Here is a 26199-nt window from a genome sequence, read left to right as displayed (position 1 = left end):
AATTAATGAAAATGATTAACTGTGATTCTTCCTTGTGCTCACTTTGTGGGGAAAAAAAGTGTAGAAAAACATGTCTTGATTTATTTTAACTATTATTTTACATACTTCTAGTCAACATGTAGTCAAAAAGTCAAAGTAAAGAATTAATCAAAATAAAAGAGAGAGAGCGAAATATGCAAAATATGAAAATATTTATTACAATATTAATGATTTAGATATATATCACCCAGCATTAAAATTGGGTAATGCATCAAATGTGTTGTCCTGAGAACAGCTGATGGCCTCATTCTTCCTGCTTCCCGTCTAATGTTCCTGTCGTCTGTCTGAAACCGTGTGAATCCAAACACCCCATTAAGGGACAAACTTCCTGCAAAACATCAAGCAACTTTCCCTATCTGACGTTTCTGTTGGAATATCAGCATCATCCTGCAATCCTCAAACTCATGACATGCACACAGTGCTAAACTGAACCAGTCTCATCTGAAGTTCCTCTCACTCACGTTCACGACGTCTCGCTCTGTCTAACATCTCCACACGCGGACATTTGACTTCCTCCAGCCAACCAAACAAGGACAAAAGCGGTTTATGTGCTGCGAGGTGTGTGTGTGTGTGTGTGTGTGTGTGTGTGTGTGTGTGTGTGTGTGTGTGTGTGTGAGACAGGAGAATGTGTGTGACTTGAATGAGAATGTTAAAAGGATAAGAAATAAACGAGGTCGGGTCGGTTTATGAGAGAACCAGTGCCAGACCACAACCAGAATTAAACTAAATTCAGTCGAGTCGGCATGAAACCAAAACTATTTTTAAAGCATGTTCCTGGACTTAATGCAAATGACTTATTGCTAAGTGCAAAACATTTGTCTTCGTATTTTTCATCAAAAATAAAATCAGAGCTTTTTCTTGCCGAATATCCCATGCAAACTAATATTGTGTTGCTCAGATGTTTCTCATTCATGCCTCAATTGACTAAATGGAGATCTCAGCTGTGTTTCATTTAAATATACTTTGTTTATTGTATTATTTTCATGTTATCACTGTGAAGCTGCTTTTTTATACAATCTGTTTTGTAAAAAGCGCTATATAAATAAAGGTGACTTGACTTGAGGTCCTTGCACACTGAGTCCGATATTCTCACACGAACTTTTCACATGTTTCAAAATAAATATGACCTCATGTTGTGTAAATCACGTTTACACACTTCCTCTGAAACTTTTGTCCGTCATAAAAAAAAATTAAAAAAAAATTCAGACAGGGTTTGATTTTCTGCATTTTTCGCATCCGTAGCAAGTGTTTTGACAATTCAGAGTCACCGAATGAGGAAAATTTCAGACTCAGTGTACAAGGACAGTATCAACTTTATCTGCAACGTCACAGATGGAGAAACACTGCAGGTAAAGTTTATGCTTCATTCAAACACAACTGAGATCTACACAAAGTCACCATGAAATCTGCATCAAATCAAACAGTCACAAACCCCCGGACATGACAGTGAGATGCTGCAAACACTGGACGGTGATGTTGGATCATATAGAGATGGAAAAGAGTTGCTGTATGAAGTGGATAGTGAGCAGCGGCCATTGCATTATCTCCAGGCTTGTGCAAAATTCAGAATTTCAGAATTGGCCTCCATTCAATTCATGAATTGGAATTTGAATTGGAATGACAGGAAGTGGAATTAAATTCATGGCAATTCAAAGAAATTCCACACAGTCACACAACAGAAAGAATGTGTTGAGTCTCGCATGCATTCAGTGTTAGGAAGGTTACTTTGTAAATGTTATTGCTTACTGTTATTAGTTACCCATTATAAATGTGGTTTGGATTACTTTATTTGGATAACTTTATCAAAGCAAAGCAATTTCGTTTTAAGTTGATTAGTAACTAGTTGAATTAAACATTTTACCTCAGTAATACAACTAAATACAATTACTTTAATTTTGTAATTTAATAACAGAAATTTCATTTCACGTAACTATTTACTCCTCAACCCTGCATACATTTTGTTCTAAAATATATATTGATCAAATTCTTGAAATAAATTACCCCCTCAGTGTTGTTTAATTAGTTTTGTTCCAATGTAATTTTCATTTCAAAGTAATCACACAAACACAAAGTTGTTGTAAATGAAGTTATCATTTATTCCAATGCAAAAAATTACTGAGCAACACTGTTGCATCTAATTCTCAATAGCTCCTCAACTCCTTTTCATTGAGTCTGCACCGTTCTGGTCTGAATATCTTTCCTGCAACACTAAAGATTCTCTCAACAGGTGCAGAGTGAAGTTGTAAGGGACTTCTGAAACTTAAAAAGTCCAGTGTTGCCCATCAAATTGTGCTTTCAAACAGATGTCCACCTCAAATTGTTTAGCAACCATTTTAAATACTTGGTTAAAGTAAAGCATTCTGGGAAATGGATTCATGTTCCAAAAAATTACAATTACAATACATCAAACTTAATTATTTGTTCTGTGACTAAATGGTAAATGGACTGCATTTATACAGCGCTTTCACAGACCTATGGCCGCCAAAGCACCATAGCCTCACATTCATCCACCAACGGCGTCAGCCAGCTCGTCTGGGGTTAGGTGTCTTGCTCATGGAAAACCTCGACACTTGGTCAAGTGGAACCGGGGATTGAACCACCAACCTTTCGGTTTGTAGACAACCTACATGAACCACTGAGCCACTGCCACCCCACATATTATAATGCAATCATATCTAAATATACAAATATGTATATGAATTTCTTTGAATTTTTATTGAATTGCAATTCTGCTTCCTTTAATTCAAATTCGAATTGTAATTCTAGATCCTGTTTTTGACATCAATTCAAATTCAATTCAAATTCAAGAATTGAATTGGAATTAAGGAGTCATTCTCAATTCAATTCTGAATTGTGCACAAGCCTGATTATCTCTGTTATATTTACAATGTTATCTCATATTTCGCTCGTCTATTTATTAACACATTCCATCTCTTATCTCTTTAACCAAAACTATTGTTACAATCACGACCGAAAACATAAACATCATTCAATCTTCCTTCATCAGCTAAAAAATGAAATTATACTAAAATCGCCAGTAGGTGGCGACAAATCATTGTCTTAACGAGTTAGTCATTGAATCATTCAGTCAAAGGATTCGTTCAAAACGGCAGATTCATTCAGGGACAAAGCAGAAGTGAGTCGTTGAGTCTTTCGTTAGAATGATTCATTTAAAAAAACGTGGATTCATTCAGTAACGAAACTGAAACTTGTTTTATTTATGTTGGCATAATAGACAAAAAAACGGACAATATTGTGTCTAAGATAATAGGCTATTAGGTGACTTACATATTATTTGCCTTTTGAATTGTTGTATAAGATCAATATTACATTTGCAAACGTGCTGATATTTGGGAAAACAGCACTTTTGCTTGTATGATTTTCTTATAAATATTAAAATTAAGACCTTTTAAGACTTTTTTTTTTGCATCATATCTTGGTTTTTGGAAGCATTTTATTTAACTTTCAAGTGAAACAGCAAAGGACAGTGATACTGATAGTGAGTCTTTCCTGTTATTCTGAAAGCGATGAGCAAAAAGGAGAAAAGACAGCAGATCTTTCTGACCGCCTGTGATTTACGCTCAAATAAAGATTTTATAATGTATGCATAGATTAAGACTGACTTTACAAGCATTCTTTACGAGTCCATATACAGGACACCTAAACTCAGTGTTTCTGTAATGTGAGAGACTGTGTGTGAATGGCTACAGTGTTTGAGTTCACCAGTAAAATGAAGGACAACGATAAAATTCAATATCAAGATTACACACGTTAATCCATTACTGAGCTCATAATGACCCTAAAAAGAAAACGAAGAGTATCAGACTACACAAAAAAAGTACAACAATTCAACAGACTCGTCTGTCTTCACTTCCCTCTGATCACATGCCATAATCGACATCCTCATGCAACCGTCTCAAACGAGCAGATCAGAACAGTGGAAACTGAGAAGTAGTGCTGGTTAAAAAGATAAGCATAACTATTATGTTTATATCAAGGGTTAGTGATCAGAACAACCCCCTTTAATATCAATCATCTACAGACATAATCCTCAAATAATGCAGAAAGCATCCAAGTAGCTGTCATTAGCAACCTTCATTAATACCCCCAACAACCCCCAAAAACATCTTAGCAACGCCCTGGCAACCACCCACAGCACTTTAAGAGTGTTACTTTAAAACCAATGTTTAGAAGAATTTAAAATGTAACAAAAATTGTTTTAATCTCCTAGAATCATACAGCCAAAAAACTTCTTATTGACAATGAAAAGGCAGGGTTATAGTAAACTAATTTAATACCATAAAAAATATATTTTCATTACTTGAAATAAAATAAATATTAATTGAAATAAAATTAAATATATAAAAACTAGTGCTGTCAAATCATTTAATCGTGATTAATCTCATGTAACATAAAAATTTGTGTTTATTTAATATATGTAGTGTATATGTACACATGTATGCACACACACACACATATATTTGTATGTATATGTGTAGGCTATATATAACTGTTATATACATATATATACATATATATACATGTCTTTAGAAAACTAATACAAATGACAAGAATGCAACAAAATGCCAACCTTTAAAATGCAAACAGAAAATACACAAATAAAACAATTAAAAATATGAAAAAACTATAAATATAAATAATATGTAACACTGCAAGAGGGTCCTGCTGGTGACAATACATTACCACAGTATGTTACTATAATAAATCACGGTACTGAAACTAATGCACCATGGTATTTACATTAAAAAAGAAATGGTAGGCTACTTTTCAGGACTTTGTGCAGGTGTAACGTTAGAACCATTGTATTCTTTTAAAAGCACAATGTAAACACTCCGACCATAACTTTACTTCACCATCAGTAGGTAACAGTACAATAAAACCACCCAGAACTAAATTAACGTTACATGAATAAACAAAAGGTGAAGATGATGAAGTGTTTTACCTGGAGGAAGCAGAGGTGAAGTCTCCTCCATCCAACAGCCTGATCTTACAGAACAAAACCCCGTTGACAAACGGCACGGATGTCAGCTCCTCCAGAGTGACATGAGTCTGAAACTTAAACTTCTTCTTCTTCACTAGAAACGCCATGAACTCGAGCTCTGAGTGATCCAACTCTCTGAAGAAACCCGATGTCGGACTGACGGCGGTGTGACGGTTTAATCTGGCAGTGGAAACTCTCTCTGTGGGATCATGATGATCATCTGTGGGGGGAAAACACAAATCACAACTCACATGAGAGCAGATGAACACTAACATATCAACAAATATGTAAACGTCTATCTTATAGTATAATTTAGGGGAAAAAAACGTTTCTTTGTCAGGTTTTAGTTCACAGACCCGCGAAAAAACAATCGCCTCAGGTTTTTTCTCGTGCGCGCGCGAATAAACGGTCAACCTTTCAAACATTAGAAACATTAACGCTGATCGCGTGAACTCACGTCTGTAGTGTTTCTGTCTGTCCTGTATCTCTGTGTGTGTGTGTGTGTGTGTGTGTGTGTGTGTGTGTGTGTGTCTTCTGAATCTGTCCCTGCCTGGATCACTGCGTGCTTAGTTTGTCTATAGGGGTAATGAAGCACCGCCCCCTCTCTCTCTCTCTCTCTCTCTCTCTCTCTCTCTCTCTCTCTCTCTCTCACACACACACACACACACACACACACTGATTTCTCTCAGGCTAATAACAATTATTAATATTGTCAATATATGTTTAAATATGAAATATTTAAACATTTAAAAATATCTAATAATGGTTGTATTGTTCTCCAAATGTAATTTTGTGTTCTTTATAAAATATATAATATATTAATATATTATCAGTTTAATCGTAATATAGTAGTCAATAAAACATACATATATATATTTTTTTTGTATATATTTATTTTATTTGTATATATTTTATTTGTATATTTAATAAATATACACACACATTACTATTTTTAAGGTTTTTAAAAGAAGTCTCTTCTGCTCAATGCTGCATTTATATGATCAAAAATACAGAAAACAAAATGTGAAATATTGTGAAATATTGTATAAATTTAAAATAATGGTTTTCTATGTGAATTATGTTAAAAATGTAATTTATATCCTGTGATCAAAGCTGAATCTTTCAGCATCATTACTCCAGTCTTCAGTGTCACATGATCCTTCAGAAATCACTCTAATATGATGATTTATAATATATATATATATATATATATATATATATATATATATATATATATATATATATATATATATATATATATATATATATATATATATGATTTTTCCCCCTTCCACCTATACCAAGAAGAACTGAAGAAACCACCTAATTTCTCCATGTCACTAATATGAATCCCTCAGATGAAATATGGCGCATTTTGTCTCCCTCTAGTGGCGGGAAAGTAAACTACATGAAAACTGCAACACAAAAACAGTAATCAGAAAAACACTTATCCAAACTGCAGTGTGAAAAATCAAAGGAAATCATATTATATTGTTAAATTAGGGTAGGGATCGATTAAAAGTGAAATTAACAACATATAATTGAAATAAAAACATAACTGTAGATACGTGGATCTACTGCAAGGTAAAAAAAATATATAAGTTAGCTTTAAAAAATAAATGGATCAAGAGTTTCTGTAATGTGAGAGACTGTGTGAATGGCTGCAGTGTTTGACTTCACCAGCAAATCGAAGGACAACAATAAAATGCAATATCAAGATTACGAATTACTGAGCCCGTAATGACACTAAAAAAAGAACTAAAAGTGTAAAATATACAAAGTAGTATCAGACTACACAATTCAAACAAGTCTTCACTTCCCTCTGATCACATGCCATTAAAAAATATATAACAGCATAAAAATTAAAGACATATTTGAGAATGTCTTCCAATAGAATATATATAATTTAATACCTCCAAATTATGTATTTTTTGTATTGATGCCTCTTACTGTACATGGACATATTGAAAGCCTGTCAGACATCTGGACTTTTGATGCTTTAGCATCAATAAAACACAAATGAAGACTCACACGTGTGTGGAGAGTTTCTTTATTTAACATACATAAATAAAAATGTTATTGTCAAAAGCTAAAGAAACAAAATCCTCCACAAAGTCTTCCAAGGCCTGTAAAAGGAGCCATTCGATTTTCTACATAAATAGGAGAAACTGTGTTTTCTGTACATTTTGGCGTTTGCACTCAATGCATGCAATGCTTTCATTCAATTTAGGGTCAGCTGAACAAATATAATGTTGACAAAAAAAAAAAATCTATTTGCTTTTTAAGCAACCAAATGTACAAAATAAAACCCACAAGTTGAAGATAAACTGAAAAGAAGTTTCACTTCAAGCACAAAAATGCTCTTTTTAAAGTAAAACGTATATGACATTTTTATGGAAGCTTGTTTCCGCCACAGAATAAAACATTTAAAAAGATAATTGTGACTTTTTCTCAGAATTGCATGTTTACATCTCACAATTCTGACCTTAATTATTATTATTCTGACTTTTTAACATGCAACTGCAACTTAATTTCACCCAATTCTGACTTTATATCTCCCAACTGTGTGTTTTAAAGTCAGAATTGCGAGTTATAAACATGCAATTCTGAGAAAAAGTCAGAATTGCGAGTTTAATCTGACATTTCTGACTTTATAATACGTAATTGCGACTTTATATCTCCCAATTGCGTGTTATAAAGTTAGAATTGCGAGATATAAACATGCAATTCTGAGAAAGATTGCGACTTTATATCACGCAATTTGCAATTGTGATTTAAAAAGTCACAATTACCTTCTTTTTTATTATTATTCTGTGGCGGAAAACAAGCTTCCATACATTTTAGATTTAGGCCACTTCTTTAAAATGCACGTTAAAGTCCTAATTTCCTGAAACGTCCACACACACACACACACACACATAAGCACAAACTCTTTGAGGCACAGTGCTGTACAATAATTTACAGTCTATTCCAGACGAGGTCCGGTCACTCATCTCTCTTCTCTACGGTGCGTCCTCAGGCTTGGTTGGCGGCACGTTTCCCGGTCCGTCTCCTGCGGTCTCTGCTGTGTTCGTGCTGCTGGTGTTCTGGAGGAACTTCCTCAGGTCCTTCAGAGCGGGTCTGAACATCTGAATGAGCGCCAGCAGGGCGGCCTGCGTGCCCTCCAGCGCCTGGGCTTGCCTCTCCTGAGCGCAGGCCTGGGCCTCCTGCGAGCGCCGGATCATCTGGAGCAGGTCGTTCTGGTCCTCCAGGTGCTGGGCGATCTCACGCACGTGCAGGTTCGTGACGCGGTGCTCCTGCAGGAGTCTGGCCGAGTTGAGGGCGATTCGGCTCTTCAGCTCCTGAGGTTTGGCGGAGCATTCGGCCTGCGCCGCCAGCATCTCCACCGGCGCCTCTGCGCTGACCGTCACCGGCGTCTCGGTCGTGCAATACTCCACCATGCCCTCCTCCAGCGTGTGGTACGTCGTCTCGTCCGCTGGGGCGAAATCACACACATCTCAGTCAATATCAAAGCAGAACGGACAACAAGGGGTCACAAACTATCGTGTCACAATATATAATGGACAACTAGGGGTGTATGTGATATATATTGTTACAGTAACAATATCTATCATATCACAATATATCGCAATACAAAAATGCAACATGTATTGCAGTATCTTACGTTTCATGTCAACCTTAATATTAAAATCAGAAAATTGTCTCAGATGAAGATCATGTATAAAACTAAAGCCATACCTTCAAGAGTTTTTATCTCGCACGCTCCTGCGGCCGCTGGCTGAATGCCTGTGAAAAGACAATCACATTTATACAGCCTCCAATGCATTTGTAAAAGTGTAAACTCAAAATGTGAATATATATTCAACATATAAATACATTTATATATATATAACATTTTATTACTAAAATCATGGTGAAAAAAATACAACTTTTGACAGAATATTATACTACATTCAGAATATATATATATGTTAAATTTTGATTTTCATTCCACTATTGTTTTATATAGAGTTGGTCTATAGTCTACAATGCAATGACATCAGAAGAAAATTAATTAGTCATTAATTAGGCTACTTGGTAATGAGTAACACCCAAGACTGCAAATGAGTCCATATTTAATTAGATAGATCTTAATTAGATGTCATTTTCATATTAAAAATCAAGTGTGGAACTATCTATAGTTAAAATCTATTTTTACCTGTAGTTCATGGCTTAAAGTGTTTTACCAGGGTGAAAATAACAGAAGTAAAGTAAATGGCTCTTTGCGATTCTACGCAATGAAAGTTTATGTGTATATATATATATATATATATATATATATATATATATATATATATATATATATATATATATATTATTTACATTTTAACATTATATGTTAAAATGTAAATAATATATATATATATTACATTAGCCTACTTATTGATATTATTTACATTTTAACATTATATGTTAAATTCTGATGTTTAATCCACTATTGTTTTATATAGAATTGTTCTATAGTCTATAATGCAATGACATCATAAGTAACTGTATTTACAGAAAAATTAATAACTTAGTACTGAGTAACACCCAAGACTGCAAATGAGTCGATATTTAAATAGATCTTAATTAGATCAACATTTCAAGAAAATGTTTGTCTTCATGTACTTTGAATGATTGATCAAGTGGGGAAGTATCTACAGCTCAAATCAATTTTTACCAGTAGTTCATGGCTTAAAGTGTTTTACCAGGGTGAAAATAACAGAAGTAAAGTAAATGGCTCTTTGCGATTCTACGCAATGAAAGTTTATGTGTATATATATATATATATATATATATATATATATATTATTTACATTTTAATATTATATGTTAAAATGTAAATAATATATATATATTACATTAGCCTACTTATTGATATTATTTACATTTTAACATTATATGTTAAATTCTGATGTTTAATCCACTATTGTTTTATATAGAATTGTTCTATAGTCTATAATGCAATGACATCATAAGTAACTGTATTTACAGAAAAATTAATAACTTAGTACTGAGTAACACCCAAGACTGCAAATGAGTCCATATTTAAATAGATCTTAATTAGATCAACATTTCAAGAAAATGTTTGTCTTCATGTACTTTGAATGATTGATCAAGTGGGGAAGTATCTACAGCTCAAATCAATTTTTACCAGTAGTTCATGGCTTAAAGTGTTTTTACCAGGGTGAAAATAAGGGCAGTGAAGTAAGTATGTGGCTGTTTGCGATTCTACGCACTGTAAGGTTTACGCAACGGTAACGCTAGTGTCTTACTCTGCGTGAGCGTTACGGTGGCCGAGGAGCTGATGGGCACCGCGATCTCGGCCGCCGGGAGGCTGATGATGGTCGCTTCTCCCAGTAGATTACAGATCCGCTGCTGCATGGAGGTCAGGATCACGGGCACGGAGGTGCAGTCGCCCGTACCCTCCATGGCCGCCCGTGCTTGGGCCACTTTTCTCCGCACCTCCGTCTTGAGATCGGACCATTTCTTCTTGACCTCGGCGAGCTCGCGCTGGCAGGTGCTGACGGCGTTCACGCGTTTCAGAATCTCCACCCACGCGTTGTTCTTAGCGATGTGCGTGACGCCCGCGTTAAAGTGGTTCACCAAAACGTGTTTTTGCTTTTCCATCTCCTCTACGATGATCTCCACCTCCCTTTCGGAGAAATTCGTTTTTCTCCTTTTGGCCTGAGATGCCATAATGTTTTTAAATTGGACGCAGGGGGGGGGGGTTATAAAATTGCGTAGAATACGCAAAAATAGTAAGTTTTTCTCCCGGACACAATTGCGCAGCGTAATGGCTTCTTGAATCGACTTCTCTTCCAACAACAACGTATGCGGCCCCAAATGGCTGAAGTCCCGCCCCTTAGTCGCTTCTTACAATTCCCATTGGTTTAGAATCGCTAGTGACGATGACGATCTTTCTTCCCATTTGTGGAAACTGTGATCAATCAGACCTTACGTTTGCGTGGCTAGACTTATTCTCAGCCAGAAGAGGGAGCTATTTAATAACATACGTGTATATATATACACCGGTTTATATATTTTACAGAATAAAACGTAGAATGTGTGACTCAGTTTGGGAGTGTTATGAGAAAAGTGTTCTGATTTTTATCAATATAACATTGTAAAACAGGGTATATGAGAGCAAGGCTTAAAAAATTTAAGTTGATGAAAATTAAGTTGATGAGAATGCTGAATGAACAAACAAGCAGTTTTTACATAATTGGGTAGCTTAATTCCTGGGATTCAGAGACTTTTGTGTCCCCAATATGACCTTACTGCCTTTAAATGTTGAACAATATCAATTCTAGTCATAAATAACACAATCAGAACTCTAAGCGTAAATTGATTTAAAAAAAAAAAGCGAAACATTTCACCGCATTTTGAACCACCACATATCACCATTGTCTCAGGCCTGTGTCACCCATTTTCATAATAAATACAACACTTGCTATACATTATTTTATTTACCTTTTTTTTTTTTCATTGTTGGGTATATCAAGTGATTCTCTCCAATGCATTTTTTTTATTAGTATTATTACATTTATTTTAAAAATTATAATAAAAGTTTTTGGCTTGTCCCTCAATTCATTGTTCACCCTGTTATTTTCATAGACAGTATAGGGGTTATTTTTGACTACTTCCCCTTTAAATGAAAATTGGACAAATTAAATGACATCATCATAGAGCAGTCATCACTTCTGGGAAAACAACTTGGGCAAGTGAGAGATATTTTAACTGTTACCAATTTTATCTTTTAAATTTGATGTGGACAACCTTAGTACGTCCACCCTGTTAAGGGAAATATGAAAAAAGTTAGCAGCAAAATTACAGTTTTAAAGACCATGCATAGAGACAGTGCATTGGCTGATTTTAGATCACCCTGTTAAATTATTTTATGCTTAAAGTTGAAGAAGTGCATTTAAAGTTCACTGGCAATGTTTTAAATATTGTTTCCCATCTAAATCCAGTTCCAGTTGTACGTGAGCGATAGGAAACCATCCGTCCATCCAATCTTTACACCACTGTTCCACCCTGTTAATATTTTGTCCACCCTGTTAAGCAGGGTTTTTTTCACAACAATTTTATAAAATCAGCAAAAGAAACATATACTAAAAATTACTATAGAATATCAATAATGTAGTATACTTTAAAATGCCATCCATTTCATTTATTTTGTTTAGTTTGTTTAATCATTTTTCAACAGATGCTTTTTTAGTGCAAAAATAAAAGTCCATCCATTACATCCAGATGTCAGGTGAATTCTGAGGCCTTGTTTTCAGATGCTGTGCTTTCATTCCACCAATGAGCAGAAGTTTCTGGACTGTACCTGTATGGGTCGGTCGGCAAGGAAACCAAAAGTGTCCCATAATAATCAGCGGCCCTTATATCCTCTCAGACTGCTGGCAAAACAAAGTGACAAACACTGACAGGATTTTCCAGCATTGTCAAGCTTGTGTGAATATGTCCACATCATGTCTATAGAGATTTGACCTGTGGCGTTTCTAAGCAGTTTTTGTGGAAGTGTGCAAACTTATAAAGCAATTTTTACAGAACAGGGCTTTTCTATAGTTTGTGTAAATAATGAATCTCATAAAAACGGGCTATGCCTTTGACATTGGCTTCCTAGAAATAATGGCCTGAAATAGATCAAGCAGGACTGTTCTGAGAATTCAAACTTATATTATAGCTTATTAAAACTGGATTCTTAGAATAAAGTCATCGATTGGAGTGAAACGAGAGGCGCTTCCTCACAGCAGCAAACACACAAGCAGCCCTTTAGTGATCACATATAATGTAATGGATCACTGTGATATTTTGCTGTTCTGCTGTTAAAGATGTGTTGACAACATCCAAGTAAGGATTCTTTCTGAAGTGTGAATCATCCACTCATTTGAATTCAGTTACATTGTAAATCATTCCGTATTGTTTACGATCAAAACTAAAGTGTTTGGAATTCTAAATAGTTTCAAACTGACACATTGTATCAGAGGTTGCCCTCGCATTCTTACTGGAAGTTAAACCTTATTTCGTGTTTTTTTGTTCTCATTTGCCGATTTCTAAGAATTTGGCTCTTGTTCGCAAACATTTGGGAACAAAATTGAGGTCAGACATGCAAATGAAGTTCTTTGAATAGAGTAAATCTGTCATAATCTCCTTTAGTACGGCAGTGGAAATGCGTTGATCTTTTTTTTACATTATTGGTTGAGTTACTTGTACACTGTACAATTTAGAAAATGTGTTTGTAGAATGAACTGAAAGATCATTGTTGGTTACACTGATGAAAGAACATGATGTCTTTCAGCACATGAACATCTTCAGGAACTGCAACCTTTACAGTGTTCTTGAGCTGTAGTGTTGGCCAACAGACACGCTGAACACACGACAGACTGTGTGAGTGATTGTGATGCTCTTAACTCATCTTTTTATAGTCTTTCACTACGGTATTCACAGACCTGGCAGGACTTTGTGTTTTGTTCTTACGGCCTAAACTCAGTGAGCATGAAAGTCCAACACTCACAGCCAGTCATTTAATACAGGCCTTTATGCTTTCTGGTGTAAAATCTGAATTGCATGTTGTTGTTTTTTGGCAATACATCAACATGACAATGTCAGCATTGTCAAAACTACAATGTTGAGGTTTTTCTTGTGTGTATGTGTATACTTCTAAATGTAAAACACAACACTGTTTAAAGGCTTGTTTTCAACATCGACAATAATCAGAAATGTTTCTTGAGCAGCAAATCCTCATATTACAGTGATTTCTGAAGGATCATGTGACACTGAAGACTGGAGTAATGATGCTGAAAATTCAGCTTTGATATAAATTCCACTTTACTATATATTGACAGTTCTTTTAAATTGTAATAATATTTCACTGTTTTTACTCTATTTTTGATCAAATAAATGCAGCCTTGGTGAGCAGAAGAGACTTCTTTCAAAAACATTAAAAAATCTTGACCTTTGAATGCTTAAGTTGTGAAAATGTGTTGTTGTCTTTTATAGAAAATCCCGTATTCTGCTCAGTAAAGCCGATCTGTGATATCAGGAACTCAACAACAGCATTTCTTCACACAAACTGCACTTTCTCCTGTTTCTGTTGATAAGAGCGTTTGAGACTCTCAGCAGAATCTCTGTTGATCCCGTTATTGAGAGACAAACAGTGACTTAAGCAGGTAATAGCACGTAACACACATCTTGTTTGTCATCTGTCAATCTGACCTCCAGGTAAAGTTTATCGGATGCACTTCAGGGATCAGACGTAATCCAGAACCAGATCAAAACAAACACAGCACTTTCTGTCCTGGAACTCTGTACTGTGGTTAATAATGTACACCTTTAATTGCTCTTTGAGTTGGAATGTATGGAGCTCTTTATGAATGAGCCGTTTATCCTCATGCAAAGGATGTATGTGACATATAAACGCTTAGAACTGGCCTTATCTCGATTGGCCAGTCCATTGATCAGAAAGTTTACCTGAAAAACAAACTTTGTTTCATAACTTGTGTTCAGAACAGCATTATGACCCAATTTGTAAAGTGTACCTGAATAATTGTATTTTATTATTATACGTTGTATATTTGTACTTAGAAACAGAGTATTTGTGCATTTATAAATTACACCTTAAAAGCCAATATTTCACTGATGATCATGACTTACTAAAAATATATTTTTCTTACTGAGCTGACATCAAATCAAGCCAAATTACACTCAAATGAAGCTTATTTAACACTAATAATGAACTCATGTAAAATGTAACTTGTCACTATATGGTCATTAATGCTTGTGAAAGCCATGCATTGAACATGTTACTTTTAAAACACTGGAGTATAATTAAATATGGACACTTTTTACTTTCAGAACACTTTCAGTTAGACGCCGCGTCCATATTTAAGAATAATTTTTAGTACTTAACAGAATAAGACAAAATACAAAGTTGTGAATAAAACAAAGATTATTGGAGAACGTTTTACAAGAAAATATTTCAGTTTGTCTATATTTCATGTTTAATTGTGCTATCTTTGTAATTATGTGTGAGAGTGAAAACTGTTTCAAAGTAAATCCAATTGTTTTCAGTGCAGTTAAAAACAGAAAAACTCCAGAGAAACCGTGTAAACCTGAATTAAATACGTTTATTTCACTCAAATACTGAAAGTTTAAAGTAAAAAAGTTAAGTGAACTGTAAATGATTATTATAAGTGCAGCACATTTAGAGTTCCCAGAATGCTTTGCGTCAAACATAAGAGGATTCATTATGAAAAGAAGTGTTATTTTGTGTGTTTTTGCACAAGATGAATATAGGGAGAGATGTGTTAGTGTTTAATCTTCTGTTGTGTTGGGATTTAGGGTGTATGTTGCAGTATTGTGTTGAACAGTCGAGCCTGGTTAGATTTAGGATGGACTGCAAAATCATGTATGAATAATTTTTATGCCAATAAAATCAGCACATGCAAGATTAGTGTGTTATAGCTAATTTTAAAAGATTTGAGTTAATGTGACATCTATGCAATCAAATTGTATGAGTTAGCTTAGTCAACATTTCAATGCTATTAACATGTCTGTAGAGTAAGTACAAAATCTTGGATTTTGTTAAAGTCCCTCCGTCATTTTATCCATTAAAACTCATTTTTGATCTTTTAATTTTCCTTGAAAAAAATTCATTATGCAATAAAATATCTTGAATGTAACTCGACACCCTTGCCTCATTTAGTATGTGCGGTTCTATGAATATGCAAATGAGCCCCGCCTCCACTCACTCACTCAGCTCAGAGATCCACTGGTTGACGATCACACGTTGATCTGATTGGTTACAAGGTAGTTTGTGACGTCAGAAACACCAGCGATTTCAAAGCGTGTTTTTGAGACTGTCTTTGGTTCACTGCAGTTTTAAGGAGGAAATACTAGGCAATGGTGTCGACTTATGAATTTACACATGGTTTGTCTTAAAGCGTATTAAAAACACCACATAGACATTTAAACAGCATTAATACCTTGATTTTCACCATCTTTAATGTAAAAAAAAATGTAGTCAACTGATTGCCTCAAATTTTTGAGTTCTGCCAAATTATCATGGTTTGCAGTGAATCTGAAACAGAAAATGTGACGAACTTTACGAGCTGCATCACTCTCTGGGACTATAAAGGTCTTGAATGAATGAAACATCATTCACACAGGAGCAGTTGTCTTTCTCTCAACCCTGCTTGACGAAATAAGAGCTCTGTACTGACTCCCAAAGCCCGCGTCTATCCCCCTGCATGTGTTTAGTGATCCCCCTGCGTGTGACTTATGGCTAAAATTAGTTTTTAGAGAGCACAGGAGTCAAATTCAGTCATAAGGCCAGCCTGATGCGAAGCTGCATACAGTACATGAGTGCACTATCAAGATCCACTGGATTGTGTTACACAGATACTCAACTCTTCTGCATGTTCAGATATTACCTGTTTTGGTTGGAGCGTAAAGGAAATAAAATACCCATTCCAAATAAAACATGCGCAAATCAATGCAAGCTCACGAATTACTTCATATGCAGTGTTGCACGTGACACATTACAAGTAACACAAGTTATGTAATCAGATTACTTTTTTTCAGGTAACTACTGCATTACTTTTAAATTTACGACAAAATATCTGAGGTACTTTTTCAAAAAAGTCATTTTGTTGGCACTTAAATTGACTGACAGCTCCTCTATGTTGAGAGATATTGTGAGTAAATTCAGAGGTGTTGTGTGTGAATATGATGGTTATTGTAGTTGTAGACTAACGTAAGCACTCGTTTACTCCTCTCACTTGCACAAAAACAGATTCAGTGTTCCTTAAAAATTAATAAAAACATTGATTTGAAAACTAGTTAATATTACTGCAACAAATAAATGTTAAATACATGCTACTTTATGTATTTAATCTCACTTTATTACTCAATGTCTTTGCTGCAGACCTTTGATGATCCAATTCAATCATATGAATAAGCAAAAAAGACTGTAGATAAACATCACATTTGTGTTTCATGTTTGTGTTCAGACGTTTATTTACATTTCCTTCAGTCCGAGGCTTATTCATTTCAAGCTCAGCCCAGGTGAGAAAAAGTAACGCAAAAGTAACCTAACACATTACTTTTAAAAGTAACTTTCCCCGACACTGATCGTATGACATTGTACTTCTATTGAAGCTTGCCTCTGCCACTGTATATATATATAAAAAGGTGACTTTTTATCCACCAATTTTGAGTTTATTTCTTGCAATGCCGTGTTTATATCCTGCGATTTGGGATTGTGAGATATACACTCGCAATTCTGAGATATGAACTCGCAGATGCGAGAAAAAAGTTTTTTATTCCGTGGCAGAAACAAGCTTCTGTACTTGTGGAATAATAGTGCAAACAGACACACATTGCATAACTGGCCTATTCGGATTGCCAAATGAAAGAAGAATTAAAAGTTCTATTTTTAGTTAAAAGATTTATAGTTAAAACTTCTGGCATTTGAAGACGTCTAACAACCAATCTTTTTATACAGCAGGCTTTTCCCCCGTAACACCCCCGCTGTAGGTTACAGATGGTTTATAGGTTGGTGTCCCCCTCACAGATAGTAATAAATCTCTGTGGAGTGAGTTTTGGCACGGATACGCATGTCCTCCACCAGACTCTGACGTATTCTGCAACCGGAGACAGACAGCTTTGCTGCAGGATTACAGAGTTTATATTTGGGCCTATTAACGATAATTACTGCTACTAACCAAGAAAATACCCTGTACTGACCTGCTAACTCTAATTAATTATGTTTGGCTTCAGTTATTTTTTTCTATATGCACAGGGCTAATTCTATAATCACAAACATATGCAAATGCACATTACAGTGAGTTAGAAGGGAAGGAGACCTCATGAAAGTGAGTGCAGTAATTTTATGTAATTTATGAAACAGGTCAATGCAAAAACAAACAGTTAAATTATGCAAACACACACTTTTTGTTCACATTTATGTAAATTAATAAAGAAATTATAGCTGAACCAAAATAGCCCTTTCAGACTTATTTTCAGGCCACAGCAAAAATAAACAAAATCTCACAAAATAAGTTTGATCTAATATAATACTTTATATTTTAATAGGCTATTTGTTATTTTTATATTTGTATATATATACTTAAAGTAAAAAGTTGTTTTAATGGTCTAAACCCCTGACTTGAGGCATGTTAAGGGGGTCAATAAAGTTTTTTTTATTATTAACTTTTAATTACTTTTTTGTCTAACAATATACAACATGTTACAGGTCTATGTCGGTTTCTCTGTCCTGTGAGAAAATGTGAAATTCTATGAGTCACTTCCATTGAAATTTCACAGAATGTCACATGATGTCTCCTCTGCCAGCTCAAGCTGGAGTTCAGTAGTGAAAGAGGATGGGCCTGATTTACATACGACCCAATGGCCTCCAGCCGTGATTGGTCTTTGAGACTCTGACATCAATGACGGATTTCAAATGCGTAGATCCCGGTGGCCAATCAGAGTCCGCCTCCTTCACTCAGTGGGCGTGTCTAAGGACTTTTCTAGACTCGCTCAGCGCTGTTACCGGCATTTCAGCGTTTCACCGCCGGCAGGCGAAAGTGTTCTTGTGTTATTTATTTATTTATTGTCGGAGACTTTTACTATTTTGAAGATGTTGTGCCTGTGCCTTTATGTGCCCGTCCATAATTCAGATCATGTCGAGGTGGACTATTTTGAATCGAATGGATTACCGTCCGAGCTGAAGTCGCTCAAGTCTCTCAGCGTCCTTCTGCCGTCGCAGGAATTCTCTACATACCGAAAATGGAAGAAGGTAAAAATTATCAAATCATATGTACATTCTTTCTAATCTTTCCTTATATAGTATTCAATGTAATCTGACCTTTAAATAAAGTAAAAAGTATTAGACCTTTTTCCTTTTTTTAAAAGAAACTACACATTTTTGACGCATGACGTTTCCGGTGCTCGTTCCTCTTTCCTGCGCGCGTGCGTTTCCGTGAAAATGACCATATTTGGAGTTTCCCCCAGAGCGCTTAAAGGGATAATTCACTCTAAAAAAAATAAAAATTCTGTCCTAATTTGGTTACCCTCAAGTTGTTCCAAACCTGTATGAGTTTCTTTCATTTGCAGAACACAAAAAATAAATAAATAATTGCAGCAGATGAAAGGAATTCATACAGGTTTGGAACAACTTGAGGGCAAGTAAATGATGACAGATTTAAAAATTTTGGGTGAACTATCCCTTTAAATCTATGAATCTAATTAAAGTGCATCAATAATGTGTTCAGTGTTATAGCCTCATCAACACCATGGTACTGTAACTTAATAGTTTTATATACTACAAGATTAATACTTTAATGCAGTCGTTTTTTAATTGAAAGCTGTGTGCTGCCCCTAGTGGTGCAGTTTCAATGAGACAATCAGAATAGATAGGTCCATAAGTTTATTGATTATGATTGTCTGAGCTGTTGCAATAATCTGGATGAGTGTACAAACATGATTATAATCTCACAATTAGATTTTCTATAGAACGCATTCAATAACTGCAACAACAGGAGACTGAGTGTGTGATCGGATTATGAGTTAAAGTTCCCATATGAGTTAGTAGTTAATTGTTTGTTTTTTGTAGCATCAGTGGAAAGCACAGACACTTTTACCTGGGTTTCACAGACCTTGTATTGTGTCAGGTGTCTTTTAAGTCTGTAGCTGATTTGATCTGCATAGTTTCCCGTCTAATAACTTAAGACACTCATTCCCTCTGTTCTAGTTTTCCAGCTGTCGGTATTCACACACTAACCTTACTGATTATGCAATGATTTGCTGCTGGAATGCATTGGATATTCACAGTCGCACACACTGATTAGATTTGGTTGCATTAAAAATTGTCATCTTTTCCCTCCTCACAGAAAACATTGAAAACTGAAGAGAAAGGGCATGATGGGCAGCTGGACTTTGAAGAGTTTGTTCACTACCTCCAAGACCAGGAGAAAGACCTGAAGCTTGTCTTCAAAAGCCTGGATAGAAAGAAAACTGGTATTATACCTTGTGATGCAATGCAAAACTTGATTCACAAACTCACTAACTGGTGATTTTAAAATGACTGACATTTCTTTAATTTGTTTCTTGTCAGGTCAAGTGAACGCCAGTGACATTGTGAACTCCTTGCGAGATCTTGGAGTCCATATTTCCCTGCAGCAAGCGGAGACAGTCCTTAATAGGTGAAATATTGTTTGAATAAAAAAATGTGCAATATTGCCATTTTGAGTCTAATTTACCTTCCTATTTTTAACTCTCATTATATTTTTTGTATTTTAGACACTTACAGTTAGTTTATAACTATATAAATGCATTGACCTCTGTTTCAAACGCCAGGAAATTAATTTTTGACAATATGAGACCTTTAATGAATCAGAGCTTTTTTAGAATTTTTTATCATCTGTTAAATTCATTAAGCGCAGAGCTTGTTTCCAGATTGTAATCGGTCTTCCTTCTATCTTTTTCCTCTTGTAGCATGGACAAAAATGGCACAATGACTATCGACTGGAACGAGTGGAAAAAGTATCCCACGCTGCAACCTGCCGATAACATTCCCGAAATCATCCTGTACTGGAAACACTCAACCGTAAGAGTTTCTCCCTCGCTCAAACTAATGCTAGTCCAAATCCTCAGAATTAAAGAATTAAGCCTGTTTAGTTAAAAGCGGCTTTATTCCTGATGACTGCAAAGCGATTAATATGGGGATCTGATTAATATGTCTGCACGGAGTTATTCAGGTTTCTTAAAAGGTGTGTATCTGGCTTGAGTTTTAGGATTGCTCATGATATACGTACGGTTGATGGCGGTCGTAAAGTGACTGTGCCTAAAATATCGACAGGAACACTGTGATCTAGGACAGGCTCCAGTTTAATAGGTGTAATGTTGCAGCTAAATCTAAACTAGTCTGTGTCCTGACTGCTAGAGTTCGTGCATAAATACATCATTACATTTTGCAAGTCAAATATCAAGAGTACTCAAATTAAACCAAGACTAACTGTCCCTTCCTTACGCAACAAGTCTTGTTAACATGCACAATTAGCTGTTCAATTTGAGACTTGATCTAGTCGTTTGATTAGTTAAATTTCAGTATCAGTGACCTATTTAATGGCAGTTTAAACTGGACCGCAGCCTTTGTCCTCAAGTTCAGTGCGCAATAATGTGGACTCTTATGAAATGTGCGCAAGTTTACGAGGGTTTCTAAAGTCCACAATGGATTTTTCGATCAAATGGCACCTTGGTGCGTCAAAAACGTTTCGACTGCGTCACTGGTCGGGTCAGAACACACTTGATACACACACTGTTGCTGCCAAGGTCGTTGCTCTTTAGTTCTCTTGAAGTAGCATTAATGCAAAATACTATTCACTGATTTACACACATTGGTTAATTGTTAATTGGTTAACCGTATCGGTGATCTGTTTCTTTGTAGATCTTCGATGTGGGAGAGAACCTGATGGTACCAGATGAGTTCACGTCGGAGGAGCACATGACCGGGATGTGGTGGAGACATCTGGTCGCCGGTGGAGGAGCTGGAGCCGTGTCACGAACCTTCACTGCGCCGCTCGACCGACTCAAAGTCCTCATGCAGGTACGATGATCACATGACCTGCGTCATTCTGGGTTCAAGAGAACTAGATTAGTGTTGCAGATTTTAACTTAATCTGTTAAGTTACTCACTCGAGGGCGTAGTCTTTAATGAATCCCAACCTCAGCTTTGTCTGTAGACTGAAAGGTTTTATTTACACAAGTATTTTCCTTCAAATCCCTCCTTCAGACCTCAAGCCCTTAATCAACTAAGTATATGTGGGATAAAGGGCAAGCAAAATGAGAAGAATGTCAAAATAACTAATTATTTGAAATTAAATCCAGACATAACCAAGTTTTACAGTATATAGAAGGTGTTTTATAGGCCATACAGACTGAAGAACCACCAAAATGTTAATAATAGGGTTTTTATCAGGGATAAGGCAAACTTATTTTGCAAGATTGGCCCAGAAAACTGGTTTTGTAATTATATGGCCAGAACAATTGGTTTTGTTTCCCAAGAGTCATAAATGTAGTTAATCAGTATCATAAATGTATGTTCCAGGGAACAGAATAATTATTATACAGATTATTCAAGCATCCAATCAGAATCCGAGTGGTCAAGCACACCCTCTGTTTTGCTCTCTGATTGGTCCGATATACGAGTGGACATTGTCATGACTGTGATAGTGAAGATCTGTGTCAGCTTAGTCATGTTTACGTCAGCCGTTACTCAATTGGACTTTAATCGTTCAGTTGATTCGGGTTTAAACCTTTCACATACTTTTTTCGACATACTAAACTTTGCTCCTGCACTTGTGAGGGTCTAAAATCTTGTGTTTTAATAGAACATGTTCATTCTGATCACTGAAACCATATAAAGTGTAAAATTATTTAGACATAACCGGATCTAATAAACCTTATTTCCTTGTCTCAGGTACATGGTACTCACGGCAACAACATGTGTCTCATGAGTGGTCTCGCCCAGATGATCAAGGAAGGAGGGATGCGTTCGTTATGGAGGGGCAACGGCATGAACGTCATCAAAATCGCACCTGAATCAGCCCTCAAATTCATGGCTTACGAGCAGGTAATGGATGAGAGCTGATGCACTTCCTTTGTCAGGGATGTAAATGTCTGACCTGAGAAGATAAAAATATAATAATTAGCAACTAAAATCAAACTAACTTTGTGTGTTTCATTAAATGCATTAAATGAATGACTTTTCTTTTGTCGACAGATTAAACGGCTGATGGGAAGCAGTCAGGAAACTCTGGGGATCGGTGAACGTTTTGTAGCCGGTTCCCTGGCAGGAGTCATTGCTCAGAGCACCATTTACCCCATGGAGGTGCGTCTCCGAAGCTCCACCTCACAAAACTGCTCATTTTTCATATATGCATGCATACATAAGTCAATATTTGTAGTGGATCAAAACGTTTCATCAAAGTTATACATGATTGTTGAACAATAAAATCCCGTTCTTGTCTTAGGACAACTTTGATGAACTTTTTTTGATGCACTTCAAATGTTTACTACTGAATTTCATTTTATATATTTATTTATATATATATATATATATTTATACAAACAATGCTATAATAATAAAATCTGTAATGCTCTTCTGTTCAGGTCCTCAAGACTCGTCTGGCGTTAAGAAAGACGGGCCAGTACAAGGGCATCTCAGACTGTGCCAAACAGATCCTGAGGGTGGAGGGAATGTCTGCGTTTTACAAAGGCTACGTTCCGAACATGCTGGGCATCATCCCGTACGCTGGCATCGACCTGGCAGTCTATGAGGTGAGTAGAGCAGCGAACACGTCACAATATTCCTCATTATAATAATTCATACGCAGAATAAAGGGGCGGGGCCTGATTGAGTTGGTTAGAAGTGTTGAAACTGGTGGTTATGGGAAGGGGCGGGACGTTTCCCAAACACGCTCAAAGCAATTGATCAATTAGAACACACTGATCCATCTGACCAATCAGACCACAGTGTGCTTTTCAGAAGGAGGGGCTTCATAGAGACAGGAACTAAACGTAGCGTTACTGACAGACTGAGAAGAGAGGAGCTGCAAATATGGGAAAAATAATGAACATTGAAGCATGAAAACCTGTTCTAGTAAAGCAAAATCAAGACTTTGTAAAGGGCATAATAGGGAGCAATCACTGAGGTGTCATTTATGAACAGAAAATGCTAATTTATGTTTCCTAATCTTTCTCTTTATAGACATTAAAGAACACTTGGCTTCAGCGCTATGGCACGGATAATGCGAATCCGGGTGTGTTTGTGCTCCTGGCGTGTGGTACGGTCTCCAGCACGTGTGGCCAGCTCGCCAGTTACCCACTGGCACTCGTACGGACACGAATGCAGGCGCAAGGTGATTTCCAGGGATAATGATGTATAAAGTGTTGTTTCTCATGGTCAAGTCACTTATTTATATAGCGCTTTTTACAATATAGATTGAATATTAAATGTTTTGTAATGTTTTTATTCCTGCAGCTGCAGTCGAGGGCTCTTCCCAGGTCTCGATGTCGGGACTCTTCAAGCAGATCGTGAAGACCGAGGGCCCGACGGGTCTCTATCGGGGTCTGACCCCAAACTTCCTGAAGGTCATCCCCGCGGTCAGCATCAGCTACGTGGTGTACGAGCACATCAAGTCGTCGTTAGGAGTGCTGTCGAGATGAGGCTTGTAAAGGCTCGATGGAAGGACTAAATCTCTGGGTTTTGAACCTCGAGGTGTGGAGGATCTCATTCTGTGAATGTGAGGGTGGAGGGTGACACTGTTAATTAACATCTCGTTATTTATTCAGTTTGAAATCTGAAGTTTGAAAGCTTAAATCAGGGACCAACGTATTTGATTTCATGTGACCAGTGTGTGTGTTGCGATATATATGTTTAAAAATACATATATATTCGCTTTCGTGTGGTGTGTGTGTGTGTGTCTAAGTGCCACTGAGAAAGAATCAAGTGCTGTTATGATCCAGTTGGGCAATGCAATTGAATCAACACTACAAACACAGCATTATTTCATGCTGATTGAAGTTGCACTGCCCACTTTCTTAATAATGCTGCTTTATATTGACTAAAGTTTCGTATTTATACATCTTTAACCAGATATTTATTTATATTGTGGCATCTGAGAGTTTAATGAATGTGTTCGTTGCACAGTCTCTGTTAAAGCCAGTGTTTTTCAGTAGTTAAACTGTTGTCTAATTTAATCCTAATTCTGGTTACTTTAAATCGGCACAGTGATGTTCACTTTGCCTTAATATAAGAGAATGTCTGGTTGATTTGAAAACAAATGCACTTTAATTGCTTTAGTCAATTGTTAATGTAACAGTGTAACGACTAATCTTGCAACATTGTCAAAGAGTGTGAGCGTTTTGTAATGGGGACCAAATGTTGAAGTAATAAATGCACATGATTTGCTTACTTTCAGTATTGCTTGGGTATTGAAGTTCACGAGTTTCAACATAAATGCACAGGTTTGAGGTGTTTGGAAACCTCTATCCGGAACACTGGAACGTTTTTTGGGAATTGATGATTTGAGTTCATCAGAGTTTCATTGTAATAGTGTTTGTTTCAGGCAAAGTGGCTCTTATTTTAGTTTGTTTTAGAGATTTGTTTTCCCTTAAATGTAATTTTATTTTTTCAATAAAAACTTAATATTCATATTATGTTGTATCTGGTGTTTATCTTGATATTCAGTAATGTTTAACATTTTACAAGGTTTGTTTGTTTTAACTACATTAGTTTTTAACATTGCATTTAATTCTAGTTCATGTTAATTATGACATTTAGTAATTAATTTTTAAAATCATATGTTATTTAATGGACCAGAGCTGGCATGAAATAAAAGAGAAGTTGTGTTTTTATGAACTGACCTTAATGATTAATAAATACTGTAACAAGTGGTGTTAATGCATTATAAAGTGTTTCCAATTTTATATAACTTACTAATATGTTGCCATAATGTTTATTAATTATAAAAAATACATTAAATCTAAATAGTGGTAAGTTCATATACTAAATTAAAAATGTTTTAAAAACGTGCCAATTGTCTATTTAAATCAGTAACTGTTCTGATCATTTACTCTGGAAATAAATGTTCCAATATTTCACTGTTAAAACAATTTAAACTACAACAGTTAATAGTTTTATATGAATTTTATTACATATTTAAGCTAAAATTCTGATGAAATCATGGTTGATAAAGAATCTGACAATGCCCTTCTTACATAATGTGTAAAGCCAAAATCATAGTTCAACATCTTACTCATATTTACACAAGATTACAGGTTCAGTCCTAGTTATATCTGACCTGGTCTCTGAACTGTTAGACTGATCATATCTCTGCTTTATCGTGCAACTACAGTACTGAATTAAACTGCAGTGGTCATTTCATGTAGGCCTGGCTTTTCTTTGTCCTGAAAAGTGTTTGAACACTGACATCTGCCGTTCAAATCTTTACTAGCTCTGAAAATATGCGGGATTGGTATAATTTTCTCCTTAATATCATACAGTCTATTTCCGTCTCCAAGACATTGGCATTTTAATTGATTTTAATACTCTACAAATTATTTTA

At 35.8% G+C, this 26199-nt stretch overlaps 3 protein-coding genes across 5 annotated transcripts in view; 1 reads left to right on the top strand and 2 right to left on the bottom strand.

The window, feature by feature from the left end:
- eeig1a (estrogen-induced osteoclastogenesis regulator 1a) overlaps positions 1–5620 on the bottom strand; it is a 38575-nt gene extending 32955 nt beyond the window's left edge. For both annotated transcript variants that reach the window (XR_014028952.1, XM_081349135.1), the window contains exons 1-2: positions 5499–5620; positions 5003–5261 (exon numbers count right to left, since the gene is read on the bottom strand). Coding sequence is in view for 1 of the 2 variants with exons in the window: in XM_081349135.1 (XP_081205261.1) it covers positions 5003–5148 (146 nt within the window). In the remaining variant the exon portion in view is untranslated. The remainder of the gene's footprint in view (positions 1–5002; positions 5262–5498) is intronic.
- A 1454-nt stretch (positions 5621–7074) lies between these two features.
- On the bottom strand, positions 7075–10877 carry naif1 (nuclear apoptosis inducing factor 1). Of its 2 annotated transcripts, XR_014028934.1 has the most exons (4): positions 10339–10877; positions 8780–8827; positions 7897–8516; positions 7076–7441 (listed from the first exon to the last, which is right to left on the bottom strand). XR_014028934.1 is itself a non-coding variant. In XM_081348850.1 (3 exons), exons 1-3 carry the CDS (start codon positions 10760–10762, stop codon positions 8044–8046), a joined length of 945 nt encoding a protein of 314 aa, XP_081204976.1. In that variant the 5' UTR covers positions 10763–10877; the 3' UTR covers positions 7075–8043. The 2 variants fall into 2 exon arrangements, 1 of the variants encoding a protein (XP_081204976.1); XM_081348850.1 differs by having other exon boundaries at positions 7075–8516.
- Positions 10878–18545: 7668 nt separating this feature from the next.
- slc25a25a (solute carrier family 25 member 25a) lies at positions 18546–25291 on the top strand. Its single transcript, XM_081348414.1, has 10 exons — positions 18546–18869; positions 19963–20089; positions 20187–20274; positions 20567–20678; positions 21519–21677; positions 22551–22703; positions 22854–22961; positions 23243–23410; positions 23841–23991; positions 24114–25291. Exons 1-10 carry the CDS (start codon positions 18711–18713, stop codon positions 24296–24298), a joined length of 1410 nt encoding a protein of 469 aa, XP_081204540.1. The 5' UTR covers positions 18546–18710; the 3' UTR covers positions 24299–25291.
- Positions 25292–26199: the final 908 nt, after the last annotated feature.

The sequence above is a fragment of the Scardinius erythrophthalmus genome, assembly GCF_964197995.2.
Source record: "Scardinius erythrophthalmus genome assembly, chromosome: 20".
In the NCBI taxonomy this organism is placed as follows: Eukaryota; Metazoa; Chordata; class Actinopteri; order Cypriniformes; family Leuciscidae; genus Scardinius; species Scardinius erythrophthalmus.
Note: the sequence above shows the minus strand (reverse complement) of the source record. Positions and strands in the feature narration are given on the sequence as shown.

Coding starts and splice junctions, on each gene's coding strand:
- naif1 (XM_081348850.1), bottom strand. CDS start 10,762: ATGGCATCTCAGGCCAAAAGGAGAAAAACGAATTTCTCCGAAAGGGAG. Junction 8,828..10,338: donor CACCGTAACGCTCACGCAGA/GTAAGACACTAG, acceptor GTCTTTTCACAG/GCATTCAGCCAGCGGCCGCA. Junction 8,517..8,779: donor CGAGATAAAAACTCTTGAAG/GTATGGCTTTAG, acceptor ATTTCGCCCCAG/CGGACGAGACGACGTACCAC.
- slc25a25a (XM_081348414.1), top strand. CDS start 18,711: ATGTTGTGCCTGTGCCTTTATGTGCCCGTCCATAATTCAGATCATGTC. Junction 22,962..23,242: donor GCACCATTTACCCCATGGAG/GTGCGTCTCCGA, acceptor TCTTCTGTTCAG/GTCCTCAAGACTCGTCTGGC. Junction 23,411..23,840: donor TCGACCTGGCAGTCTATGAG/GTGAGTAGAGCA, acceptor TTCTCTTTATAG/ACATTAAAGAACACTTGGCT.